Here is a 14,004-nt window from a genome sequence, read left to right as displayed (position 1 = left end):
AGTTGTTGTATTCCGGAGCCAGTGTTCTGTTGAAGGTAGGAGGTGGACTCAGCCGACCTGTCTCTGTTAAGAGAGGTATAAGACAGGGTTGTCGCTTATCTGGGATGCTGTACTCCCTGGCCATTGAACCACTTTTATTTCAGCTCAGGCAGGGGCTCCCAGGGCTAAGCTTTTCAGGGAAGATAACCACTGCAGTTAGCGTATCAGCATATGCTGACGATGTCACGGTTTTCATAACAACCCCAAAACGATGTACAATTTCTCAAGCAGAAATTGGCCTTACACGAACAAGTTTCCTCTGCGAAAGTCAATTGGTCAAAATCCGAGGGTCTCTTGCTGGGGGAGTGGAATAATAGAGAAAAGCCTACATTACCTGCGGGGCTGCAGTGGAATACAGAAGGGATAAAATGCCTAGGTGTCTTTCTAGGCAGTGACCGCTTCCTGAGCAAAAACTGGGAGGGTTTAACTGAAAAGGTCAGTGCCCGATTGTCTAGATGGACTTGGATCCAGCCTCAGTTGTCCTATAGGGGGAGAGTTTTGATTGTTAAAAACTTGATTGCCTCGATGTTCTGGCACCAGTTTACAGTTGTAGAACCTCTGGACACGCTCATACGGGAAGTACAGAAGACGCTGGTGGACTTCTTCTGGGGAGGCTTTCACTGGACCAAGTCTGCTGTACTGTTCCTACCAGTGCTAGAAGGAGGCCAGGGCCTGATTGACCTCCGCAGTCGCATTATGGCCTTTCGCCTTCAAACTGTGCAGCGCCTTTTATACCATGACCAGCGACTTTGGAGTGAAACAGCATCTGTGTTGCTTCGGAGGGTCATGAACCTGAACTATAACAAGCACCTGTTCCTTCTGGACCTGGCTGGCATGGATTTCATGACAACACCCTTCTATCAATCTGTTCTCCGCGCTTGGGGAACCGTCTTGCGCACCAACAGGGACTACTCCCAGCTCTATGGCAGTGTAGGGGAGGAACCACTGTTCCATAACCCACCGATACACTGCAGGATGCTCAGCTCCGTAAGTGTACAGAGATCCCTCATAAGAGCTGGACTTACAAAATTAGCGTGTCTCAGATCAGGAGGACAGTGGAAGACGGCGGGCATTTTGAGCCAAGAGACTGGCTTTAAATCTCTTCGTTTGATGGAGAGATTGTTGGGAGAAGTGATCAGTGCACTTCCTGGCTTCTCCAGGGAGGCACTAGGAGCGTAGTGTGGAGAGGATCAGCCAGCTATGCTGCCTGTCTTTCCATCTTTGTCAGTCCGTGCGGCAGTGGAGGAGCAGGAAGAAGTGAAGGGGGCCATTCTGTCCTTCAAAACGCCAGAACTACATGACCTCTCAAGCACGTCACAGAAGGCCTTGTACACAGTCACTGTAAAGGTTCTCAACAGAACATCACTAGCCGGCGTGCAGGAGTCGAGGTGGTTGAGTTTGTTGGCACCAGGCTCATCCCCCAGGGGCAGCTGGAGGACCCTGTACAAACCCCCCATTGAGAAACGCACTGCGGATCTACAGTGGAGGGTGGTACATGGGGCTGTGGCTACGAACAGACATGTGGCACACTTTGATCCTAGGGTAGGGAGTCGATGCGCTTTCTGCAATGATGAGGAAACCCTACAGCACTTATGGCTTAGATGTCCCAGGTTGGGCCCTCTTTTCTCTGTACTGCAGCGGTGGCTCAGAGGTTTAGGAGAGGTTCTTGCAGACAGCCTGTTTGTCTTTGGTCCGAGGTACATGGCAGCACAGTGCAGACGTGTCACCTTGGTTAATGTTTTGATAGGACAGGCGAAAATGAGCATTTGGCTTAGCAGACAGAACAAGATGAAAGGCACAGGGTCCACAGACGCCATGCTCATGTTCAGGGGTCTAGCGGCTGCTCGGCTGAAAATAGAGTTCATTTTTTTCAAACTTAGTTCAAACCTGGAAGGATTTATTTCTATGTGGGGACATGGGGATGGGCTGTGCACAGTGGAAGGCCAAGTGCTTATTCTTAATCTTTGAAAAAAGGGGAAATAGGGGGAAGGTGTATCCTTTTGTTTTCACTGTGTATGGCAACTGTTCTGTTTTTCCACTATGTATACGAGTTTTTGTGTTGTTATCTTGATGTGACTGAAGAATTGGAACATTAAAGGCTTGGTTAAAGGTCAAGGTCTCTCTCTCTCTCTCTCTCTCTCTCTCTCTCTCTCTCTCTCTCTCTCTCTCTCTCTCTCTCTCTCTCTCTCCCTCCCTCTCTGTCTTTTTCTCGCTTTCAGTAAAGCAATACAACAGGTTTTTTTCCTATCTGAAGGTTAAGAAACTGGTGTCCAATAACTTGCACACTTCGTTATTTGTAAGTGCAACTCCGTCTTTCCTGCTTTCTCTCTCTCTCTTATATGACAATTAATCAAGATTTTAATGTGCCAGCTGACTATGATCTTGTACTCTTTCCTTTTTTGTGCAAGGCATGTTGCAAGTCAAATTCTCTCTATCCTTTCTCTTCCTCTCTTTAGCACTCTTCTCCTCTTTCCCCCTCCTCTAAATTAGCACTTTTTTCTTTTCGCTGTGAGTGTTAGTCGTTGTTGATGTTAATCTTTTAATTTCTCCAGCCTGTTGTTTACGCTGAGCTCGCGGTTATTGCTGCAGATTGTCTGGTTCATGCAATTCTGTGGCTCGTCCCAGTGAAAGAGCTTTTGTTATAGCCAGTTTACAAATCTGTAAGTCTTTGGATCCATATAAATATCCCGACACCCAGGAGACCCAAAGAAGAAAAAAGAGCTCAATAGCATCAGCCAATATCAGATTTTTTAGGCTTTCATCTGATGCATGTATCACATTTATAAGTGAGCTAAAAAGGATTCCTCGTCTTACTCATGGACACTTCTGCGAGAGCGGAGGCTTTATATGGGGCTCACAGGATTATGGGATGGTCCAAACTCTTCATTACAGTTGATGCCGTGTCCCCAATATCCAAACACTGCTATGTGGTAGTGGTTGGGTGACTAATGTTCACCTCATCTTATCTCATCATCATCATCTCATCATGCATAAAGTTCTGCTGTGTCCTAAGGATTTAAATCTGTCCACACACAGCTATGATACTTTATTTAAGCCCAAACCCTGTACACCCTCTAACCATCTACTTGGTTGTGGCTCGATCCTTTGCATTATTCGAGCACTTCAGTGACCCCGCAACAATCTGACCTTCATCTCCTCCAAACTCTGTTTCTTAGAAGCCCTGAGGACCAACCTTAGCTCCTTCCAGTTCTGTTGCAAAGAATGGAGGCTAGTGTTTGTGCTATAACTTGCAGGCAGCTATTGGAGGGTGTACTATGCTGTTGAGCAAAAACAAAGAAGCATTTATGAAGTTTTAAAAGCGGGTGGTGTCCAGGGATGATGTCATGGTTAAGACTGTCCACTGAACCACATGAAGCCCTATACTGGGGCTCAGATCAATTCCAGTGTCCTCATATTTCCCAGCATTTCTCCTGTTCTAGTCAAAATGCAGATGGGAGTGGGCTGCTCATAGACACAATCCGGTGCCCCTCCTCCCCTCTTTTGTGAAGCAATTGGTGATTAACCTGTTTACTGAAAGGGCTTTGTAAATAAGCATGACTTTTTTTTTAATTACCCCCCCTTTTCTCCCAGTTGTACTTGGCCAATTACCCCACTCTAATGAGCTGCCCCGGTCGCTGCTCCACCCCCTCTGCTGATCTGGGGAGGGCTGCCGACTACCACACGCCTCCTCTGATACATATGGAGTCGCCAGCCGCTTCTTTTCATCTGACAGTGAGGAGTTTCCCCAGGGAGACGTAGCACATGGGAGGATCATGCTATTCCCCCAGTCCCCTCCCCGAACAGGTGCCCCAGCCGACTGACCAGAGGAGGCGCTAGTGCAGCGACCAGGACGCATACCCACACCTGGCGTCCCACCGCAGACACGGCCAATTGTGTCTGTAGGGATGCCCAACCAAGCCGGAGGTAACACGGGGATTTGAACTGGCGATTCGCGTGTTGGTAGGCAGCGGAATAGGCCACCACGCTACCCAGACTCCGTAAATAGGCATGGCTTGACCTGAGCAACTAAGGCTGAATGAGCCAGAGTTGGTTACATATTTGAAATGCTCAGATGCAGTCTAGAATAATACCTGACCCACCTCAGCTGCCTTTTCACCTCGAAATGACCACACGGGTTAAACACAGGTTAGAAGCTGTCCAGGCCCACCTTTACGTACATACAGAAGGACTAAAACACATAAATGCACATACGAATGCACACACACACACATACACAAAATGTGGAGACACAGACACACAAAATAAAAAAAACATACAAAATGACAAATATATTTTCACATCCAAAAATGTAATAATGTGAATAAAAATGTTAAACCAATACATACAATACATTGTAAGACGCTCTAGTGAACCATGACCTAAAGGCCTATGATATCGACGGATTTTTTTAAAAATTTTACTATATTAATCCCCATGGGGCAATTCTTTCTCTGCATTTAACCCATCCTAGCTGTGTAGCTAGGAGTGGTGGGCAGCCGCCATGCAGCACCCAGGGACCAACTCCAGTTCATCTTTCCATGCCTCGGTCAAGGGCACAGACAGGAGTGTTAACCCTAACATGCATGTCTTTTTGATGGTGGGGGAAACCGGAGCACCCGGAGGAAACCCACCACAGACACGGGGAGAACATGCAAACTCCACACAGAGGATTACTTGGGATGACCCCCCCCAAGGTTGGACAACCCCGGGGTTTGAGCCCAGGATCTTCTTGCTGTGAGGCGACAGCGCTAACCACTGCGCTACCGTGCCACCAATGGCACGAGTAGCGCAATGGGGAGTTTGTACAGGGTCCCAGCGAGTTCTGGGTCTACTCTGGGGTCTCTTCCCAGTTGGCCATGTCCGGTAAACCTCCAAAGGAAGGCGCCCAGGAGGCATCCTAATAAGATGTGTGAACCACCTCCACTGGCTCCTTTGGATGCGAAGGAGCAGTGGGATGTGATACAGGGGTTTTTAAACAATGGGTTGTGGCCCACAAGTGGGGGGGGGGGCATCAGTGAGCCAGATAGGTTGTGAGAGATGTCCACAATAGACCCCATTTGTTTGGAGACAGAGAATTAAAAATGTTTGCAACCCATGACACCTTTACCGTAGACACCGGACTACATAAAAGCTGTTAGTTTCTTTCTCTTTTTTTTTTTGGATCCCCCCCCTTTTTTTCTCCTCAATTGTACCCAGCCAATTACCCCACTCTTCCGATCCATCCTAGTCGCTGCTCCACCCCCTCTGCCGATCTGGGGAGGGCTGCAGACTAACACATGCCTCCTCCGATACATGTGGAGTCGCCAGCTGCTTCTTTTCACCTGACGGTGAGGAGTTTTGCCAGGGGGACATAGCATGTGGGAGGATCACGCTATTCCCCCCAGTTCCCCTTCCCCCCAACAGGTGCCCCAACCGACCAGAGGAGGCGCTAGTGCAGCGACCAGGACACATACCCACACCCGGCTTCCCACCCACAGACATGGCCAATTGTGTCTGTTGGGACGCCCAACCAAGCCGGAAGTAACACGAGGATTTGAACCAGCGATCCCCATTTTGGTAGGCAACAGAATAAACCGCTACGCCACCCTGCCGTTAGTTTCTGTGTTGCCCTACCTATCTTAGTTTTCATTATCTTGGTGAAACTAAAATCATGTTCAATGTTGACATGCCTTCACAATTACATCTAATCATGACAGACCGAAAAGAGCAATAGTGCTGCATTAATGAACAATGTAGAGAAGATTGGCCATTGTGTTAATAATCATTAATATAATGTTGATGTAAATTTTTTTTTTTGGGTCCTGAGGCAGGCAGGTCACATCCGTAGGTGGATTATGAGACAATGGGCCCCTAGACATGGATGCGTAAAAGCCCCCCCCCCCCAACAGGATTTACAGTGTGCATACACACAATTAACGCCAACAGCATATTAACTAAGACATGCATTCACCCGCAGTTTCCTTCAGTTGTTCAGTAGGACTTTCGGGGCTCTGTTATTGACATAAATGACTAAGCCCTTTGATTATGCGACAATAAATGTACAGTTAATAACAGCAACTTCACACAGAGGCTCTGGCTTAGGGGCCCCTGAGCCCTTGGGCCCTGTAGGCCCATTAGGTAATCCACCCATGGTCATCATCATCATCAGCGGTCAGTCGGAGTCAAGTGTGACTGTCCTCCCTCTAGGTCCTTGTGGTATCCTTGCGGGAGATTGCCTGTGTGTGACAGCTTTTTATGTGGAGTGGCTGATGTACCTGCAGCCACCACATTGTCCTTGGCAGGGGGTGACCAGAGTCCAATGGCATGGACAACCAAGACAATTGGGGCCACCCTCTATTGCAGCCTTCATCCGCCTTTACTGCCGTTGTGAGCTGGAGACATCTTCCGCCGGTTCCGCAGTGTAGGTCTTTGTTGGATTGCGCTTCATCTGGAACCTCCCCCTTGACCTATCTGCCTGGGTGACCCTACCAGGAGCCAAGCTCCGAACAGCATAGCTCTTGGAATCATTGGTACATGCAAGCTTCTCCACCACAACAAGGTGGTGATCCAGGAGAAGAATCCACACATGATCCCATCATGAAAACAATTTGGGAACCCCTGATATAATCCAAAGAAGTTGAGTCAAGTGCAATTCCTTTCAACTCCTTTGGATAACCATGACCTGGATGAATGAGAACATTCACAGACACCCTGATATAATGTGACATCTCTCATTGAAAGGCATATTTTTCAGTTACAGTTTGTAGATTTATGGATTCATATGTGATCCGAAATCAGACACACATCCATGCATAGGCACCAGCACTGTGGATGCTGCGGTGCTTCACCCCCATCTCCCGAGTCCTGTCTCCAAAAATAAAATATGCTTGGTCAAATCAAAAAGTCATTGTTGAGTCGTCAAAACATCGGTTAAGCACTGAATTGAGATGGGCTGAGTTACCAGTCGTCAGATAAAAAAAAAACAAAATCTGTGATGCCTGATTTTGACCTTGTGAATCGACCAAATAAGTGAGCTTGACCAAAACCGTAGGCTACTTACATCTTCTGGTTTTATCTCAGAATTTGGTAAATGTCAGACAGCTTTCACTAGTCAGTTGTGTGCACTGAATATTAGAAATGCTCAAAACTTTTTTTAACATTTTTTTCATGGGTAGTTGTAAGGGGAAAAAAAAACATCGGACAAGTTGTAGAGTTTTGGTGTGTGGTAGGGGTGTCCATCCATAAAAAGCTCAATTTCATTATGACAGGAGTCAGACTTTTTTTACCAGGGAGGAAGTAGGAAAAAAACCCAAAAACAAGCTATATAGGTGCTTGTATGCTTGTACTTTTAGATGAGCACCCATATCTCTCTCTCTCTCTCTCTCTCTCTCTCTCTCTCTCTCTCTCTCTCTCTCTCTCTCTCGCTTTCTTGCCATCTCTAATTTTTTCGCTAGTTTTGAATATAGTCGAAATTGGTTCAAGATGTTTTAAAAAAAAATCTTAAAAGCATGATTTCACATTGGATGAGAAATTGGAGTCATCTCATGACTCACAATTCTTATTTTTCACTTCTGTCAAAAATGTGTGGTTTTTTGTTTTTTGTTTTTTATCTAGTTCAAATTCAAAGACTTGTGAAGATGAACTTTTTGCGCCGACTGTCCTGAATGAAATATTTGAAGTTGAGCTAGGATGGTAAAATGTTTTCTTCAAACACACGATGGCTCAAAACCCAGAAACAATTGCCAGTGTTTTAGGTCAACAAATGTTAAAGTGGACATTATGGCCACATGGCTAGTATGTATAGTTTTGACAGTATTTTTACATTTTTCACTGCCTTTTGTCATCCTTTTGACTGTCATCTGTGCTGCTTCAGTGTGCTGCTGCAATGTTTCCCTACAGGGCCAAAAAAAGTTGCTCTGATTTAATCTTTCTTATCAGAAAAAATGTAGAGCTACAGAGGTCCAGCTCGCTGAAGTCATATAATAAGTATTTTAAAATTAGATCAGATTAAGTTGTTCAGCACCAACTTCAAAGTTGTACCATTTAAAGTTGTGGACGGACTCAATCTGCGCAGTAAGCAGACTGACACTTACAGATAAGAAGAACAATAACGAGAGGATTCAGACCAACAACCATGTAAGTACATTTTATCCCTCTTCAACAACCCACACACTTAGTTACACGTTTACAAAAGTAACTTGTAAAGTAACTCGCAAAGTTACTTTCATCACTCTGGAGGGAGAAGAGCTCAGCTGTCTTCAGATGTGCCACTTTAAATTCAGCATGGTTTAGCAAGGAACATGAATGCAAATGAAACATCATCTGATAAGTAACAAAAAAGTCAGACATTAAAGCCAGACATTAAAAAATTGGAATGGAGGAGTTGGATGCACCTCCCCAAAAAGAAACTTAACTGTGGTGCTAAACCCAAAAAACATATACTTCAAAGAACCACATCCAAGGATGTAGGGTAGCACTCACCAATTTATTTTGGCCAAAATAAATTGGTGGAAATGAGACACTGTCCCTGTCCTTTTTCAAATTGGTGAGTGTTACCTTACATCCTTGGATGTGGGTCTTTGAAGTCTTAAAAAATTGGAGAACTCTTTGAACCAGTCTTAATTAGTCTGTAAGGCATCACATGAAGAAGGTCCTGGGTTCAAGCCCTGGGGTAGTTCAACCTTGGGGGGTCGTCCCAGGCCGTCCTCTGTGTGGACTCTGCATCTTCTCCCCATGTCTGCGTGGGTTTCCTCCGGGTGCTCCGGTTTCCTCCCACAGTCCAAAGACATATAGATCAGGTGAATCGGCCATACTAAATTGTCCCTAGGTGTGTGTGTGTGTGTGTGTGTGTGTGTGTGTGTGCGCGCGTGTGTGTGTGCGCGTGCGTGTGTGTGTGGGCCGTCCCTGTGATGGCCCGGTGGCCTGTCCAGAGTGTCTCCCCGCCTGCCACCCAATGACTGCTGGGATATGCTCCAGCATCCCTGTGACCCTGAGAGCAGCATACCATATAAATTTCACAATGGTGGAAAAATACATGAGACATGGGGTTTACGACATGGAGAAAATCTGGCTATTTCTGTCATTTAATATGTCAGTCACAGGAAAATATACTACACTGACTTTCAGATGCTTTCATGTGACTCTAATTTGACAGCGCTCATTAGAAGGTCAGATTTCTGCAAAACTGTCCACCATTCACTTAAATAGACTAAAATAAGCAAGATGAATTGAGCGGGAGCAGGCTGGGCGGGATGTTGCATTTGGTCAGGTTTCTACACGCAGTTGTTATCTCCTTAAGCTTCTCTGCAATTACCTCCTGCCTTATCACCCTCCATCCCTCTCTGTGCCCCTGACCAAGGCAATGGGGAAAGACCTGGAGTCGGTCTCCGGGATGCAGCATGAAGGCAGCAGCCCACTGCTGCTAGCTACACAGATCACAGCTAGGATGGGTTAATCTGCAGTAAATGAATTTCCCAAAGGGGATTAATAAAGGAAACTCAATAATTATCTTGCTCCTACCTCTTCCACTCTGCAATCCTGCTCTCCTCCATCCCCTCAATATATCCTCTCTGACTTCCTTTTCCCTCATCCTTCCTTCTTCTCATACCGTCTCTCCTCTCGTTGTTTTCTTCACACTCTGTCCTCTTCTCTCCCCATCTCTTCTTCTCCTATCACACATTGTTGGTCCTTCTGTCCTTCTCCTGCCCTGTCTCCCTCCCTCTGTCTCCTTTTCTCTCTCCATCTGCAACATTGCAACCTGCTTCATCTTCTTTCCTCCTCCTCCCACCATCTCTTTTCTCCTCTTTCACCTTGCTCTCCTGTCTCCTAGCACAGATTTTAATAATTACCTGTATCCCTCGCATACACAAGTTTCACTCTCCCAAGCATCCTCATTCTTTCTTCTTATAATTTATTTCAGGCATTCTGTCCACCTCAGGCTTTCACCTCTATTCTTTCATAGCCCTCTTTCAATCACTCTTCCTCCCTCCCTCCCTCCCTCCCGCCTACCTTGAGATCTGTCCGTTGTCTGCGTATGTCAATCCCGACCTCGAATTGAAATTCACATTGCAAGGAGATTCGTGACGATTGTGAAGATATTCTCTTCAGTTTCTCATAACCATAGATACCATAATGAGGAAATGAACTAAAAGGAATGAGAGATGAGAGGGGAAGAGGAGGAAGGGAAGGAAGGTGATGAAATAATGAACACAGTTAAAAGATTTTATTCACAGATGCTCTCATTTCATGTTGCTAGTCTGTTACTTTTTATTAAATTGATCAGCTGAAAAGATAGATGAGTCCTTGTTTAAATGTAGGTCCTAAGATGCATCTCGGGCTGTCTGGGTGGTATGGCGGTCTATTCCATTGCCTATCAACACGGGGATCGCCAATTCAAATCCCAGTGTTACCTCCGGTATGGTCGGGCGTCCCTTCAGACACAATTGGCCATGTCTGCGGGTGGGAAGCTGGATGTGGATATGTGTCCTGGTTGCTGCACTAGCGCCTCCTCTGGTCGGTCGGGGTGCCAGTTCAGGGGGGGGGGGACTGGGGGGAATAGCGTGATCCTTCCAGGCGCTGCGTCTGCCTGGCGAAACTCCTCACTGTCAGGTGAAAAGAAGCGGCTGGCGACTCCACATGTATCGGAGGAGACGTGGTAGTCTGCAGCGCTCCCTGGATCAGCAGAGGGGGTGGAGCAGCGACCGGGAAGGTCCGGAAGAGTGGGGTAATTGGTACAATTGGGGGGGGGAGAAAAAGGGGGGGAGAAAAAAAAAAGAAAAAAGATGAATTGTAACTCATAAAGTAATCCATCACATATTTTTCTTTCATGACACAAGTTGTTTCGAAAGCAAAGGCATCACTTGTTCAGTGGGTATCTCATTTCAGACCCCTAAAATCATATGGCAGGTTTTACACGATGACAAGTCCCGGTCAGGATGAGGTCGTGATCAGTCTTGCCACAGCAGAAGGTCATAGTCCTTAATGCTATTTCCAAAATCCAGAGGGAACTTTCTCTTTGCAGCATCTTTGCCTGGCAGCTTTAAGTCTTGAACCAGAGACCCCGATAAATTCACAGCAAGACCAACAGTTTAATGGGCAAGACCTCATTAAATTTGGTTTTGTTTTTACAAAAGTGTCCAAACAAACATAGTGAACCACACGCCTCATATTGTATACACTCTTTATCTATCTTTTACAAAATCTTTGTTTATTTGATCTCTTATGACCCTTGTAAATGATAAAAACATACATTTTTGTTCAATGAAAACAAACCAACCTACATAATCATAATGTATGTAATGCTTCTGAGGAATCACAAATGAGTCCTAACATGGAAACGATCAGATATTTGATTTTGTGTGTGTGTGTGTGTGTGTGTGTGTGTGTGTGTGTGTGTGTGTGTGTGTGTGTGTGTGTGTACTGTTGTGCTGGTATGACTTAAAATGTTGAAAGAAAATTAACGTTGTTCAGCTTCTGGAGAAATTCAATTGAATTCATTTCTATTTAATTCAGATCAGATCAGTCTGCCAAGTTAATCCGCTTAAATTTTGTTCAGTCCAGTTTAATAAAATTACATTGTGTTTCATATAATTCAGTTCAACAAATTGTTGTAGGCAAATTTGGCATGCCAACAAACATTCACTGTAAAACACAAAAGAGCAACAATGAATAACTGTACCAAATTCATACAGATACCATACAGAAAAAAAAGAAGCATTTATATCAGGCAGTCCATCCTGCTGTTTAAAAAGTCACCTAAAGGGAAACCACCGAAGGATTCAGAGGGGGTCATCTGGTCATCTGGCCTGTGTGTTTTTGTGTGACTGTCAGGCATTGTCTGATCAATCTGAGGAAGCCGAGGTGATTTCCAGGTTAATTGAGCTGGGAGATGTGTTCTCTATGAGCTTGTACTAACACCTGTGTGTGTGTGTGTGTGTGTGTGTGTGTGTGTGTGTGTGTGTGTGTGTGTGTGTGTGTGTGTGTGTGTGTGTGTGTGTGTGTGTGTGTGTGTGTGTGTGTGTGTGCAGTAGTGTAGTAGAGGGTATACGTATACCCTCCACTAAGCAACCAGGCTTTTGAACAAAGAACATTAAAGACACTAAGCTTATTGCCGGACTGACTGGTACTGACCTATGGTCTTCAGTGGATCATCAGTTTACACACACACACACACACACACACACACACACACACACACACACACACACACACACACAGGCGTAGCTTGGCATACACAAACACACATATACAAACAACTACACACACATACACATTTATTAAGGCAGGCATGGCCTACACACACTATTTATTATTATTACTACTGATTTTTCTTTCTGTTTTGGTTGTTTTTTTGCTATTTTATTGCCATTGTTTGTGCAGTGTTGAGGAGCCGAAACACAAGAATTTTACTCTCTTGTACTTGTACAATGAGACGTGTGTTTGTGTGTGTGTGTGTGTGTGTGTGTGTGTGTGTGTGTGTGTGTGTGTGTGTGTGTGTGTGTGTGTGTGTGTGTGTGTGTGTGTGTGTGTGTGTTTAAAATCCAAAAAGCAGAGGACGGGAAGAGAGGGAGGAGGAGGGTAAGAGAGAAAAACACTATGGAAAAGGTAGAGAAAGAAGCCCATTTTGAGATCAGTTACAAAGTTTATAATGGTGCTACACTATAACTTTTACAAAATAGCTGCAAGTATTTCATTTCATTTAATCTGATGTTTGTGTGTAATTTAGTAAGGCAATCAGATGCATTCTTTATTAATGTCACTTTATCTCCAATATGTTTTCTTCAATTTCCTGGTTATCTTCAAGCACATCTGTCTGGCAGTGACAGGCACATCCTTAAGCTCTATCACTTATTAGAAACACACACAAACACACACAGTAGTGTAGTGGTCGTTGAGGCATACTGCGACCTGGATGGATAGATCACTAAGGAGAAAGTGGATAAACCCTCCTTTATACTATATCAATAGCTTTTTTGGCTGGTAGGTGATTTTACTGTAAATTGACAGAAAAAGATGTGGGTATAATTTGTACACCTCAAGATTCAATATCCTTTATTTATTATGTCTCATTGTACAAGTACAAGAGAGTAAAATTCTTGTGTTTTGGCTCCTCAACACTGCAGCAACAATGGCAATAAAATAGCAAAAAAAAAACAAAACACAAAAACAGAACAAAAAATCAGTAGTAATAATAATAAATAGTGTTTGTAGGCACTGCCTGCCTTAATAAATGTGTGTATGTGTGTGTAGTTGTTTGTATGCCAAGCTATGTGTGTGTGTGTGTGTGTGTGTGTGTGTGTGTGTGTGTGTGTGTGTGTGTGTGTGTGTGTGTGTGTGTGTGTGTGTGTGTGTGTGTGTGTGTGTGTGTAAACTGATGATCCACTGAAAACCATAGGTCAGTACCAGTCAGTCCGGCAATAAGCTTAGTGTCTTTAATGTTCTTTGTTCAAAAGCCTGGTTGCTTGGTGGAGGGTATACCTACGTATGTATACCCTCTACTACACTACTGCACACACACACACACACACACACACACACACACACACACACACACACACACACACACACACACGCACTTACACTTCTCTCTCCATTCTTCTTCTCTTCTCCAATCTGCAGTAAGTTTGGGGGCTCATGGACGCTACGCTCAAAAGCTGCTGAATGACTTGTTTTCCAATTACACCAGTGCGCTGAGGCCTGTGGAGGACACAGACCACATCATCAATGTCACCCTACAGATCACCCTCTCCCAGATTATTGACATGGTAACAACAGCTTTCAGGGCACCTGTGGGTCCATTTGTCACCCTTGTACCCTTCACACATGGTTTATTGTGACGCTTAAAAAAAACCAACCCTAGTTTTTGTTGGTTGTACTGAAAATAACTTCTTAAGATTTAATTAGTACCAAACAGACTCTTGAACTTTAATTTCTTTTTTTTAAATTATCCTTGTCGATTTTGATCTTTTTCTATTCTTGACTGCGCTA

The 14,004-nt window shown here is 44.8% G+C and overlaps 1 protein-coding gene across 1 annotated transcript in view; it reads left to right on the top strand.

The window, feature by feature from the left end:
* Positions 1-14,004, top strand: part of LOC130116360 (neuronal acetylcholine receptor subunit alpha-9-like) — a 50,387-nt gene that overhangs the window by 18,407 nt on the left and 17,976 nt on the right. Inside the window, exon 2 of the mRNA XM_056284277.1 lies at positions 13,636-13,781. Within this exon, the coding sequence (XP_056140252.1) occupies positions 13,636-13,781 (146 nt within the window). The remainder of the gene's footprint in view (positions 1-13,635; positions 13,782-14,004) is intronic.

This window comes from Lampris incognitus, chromosome 8 (assembly GCF_029633865.1).
Source record: "Lampris incognitus isolate fLamInc1 chromosome 8, fLamInc1.hap2, whole genome shotgun sequence".
Taxonomy (NCBI): domain Eukaryota; kingdom Metazoa; phylum Chordata; class Actinopteri; order Lampriformes; family Lampridae; genus Lampris; species Lampris incognitus.
Note: the sequence above shows the minus strand (reverse complement) of the source record. Positions and strands in the feature narration are given on the sequence as shown.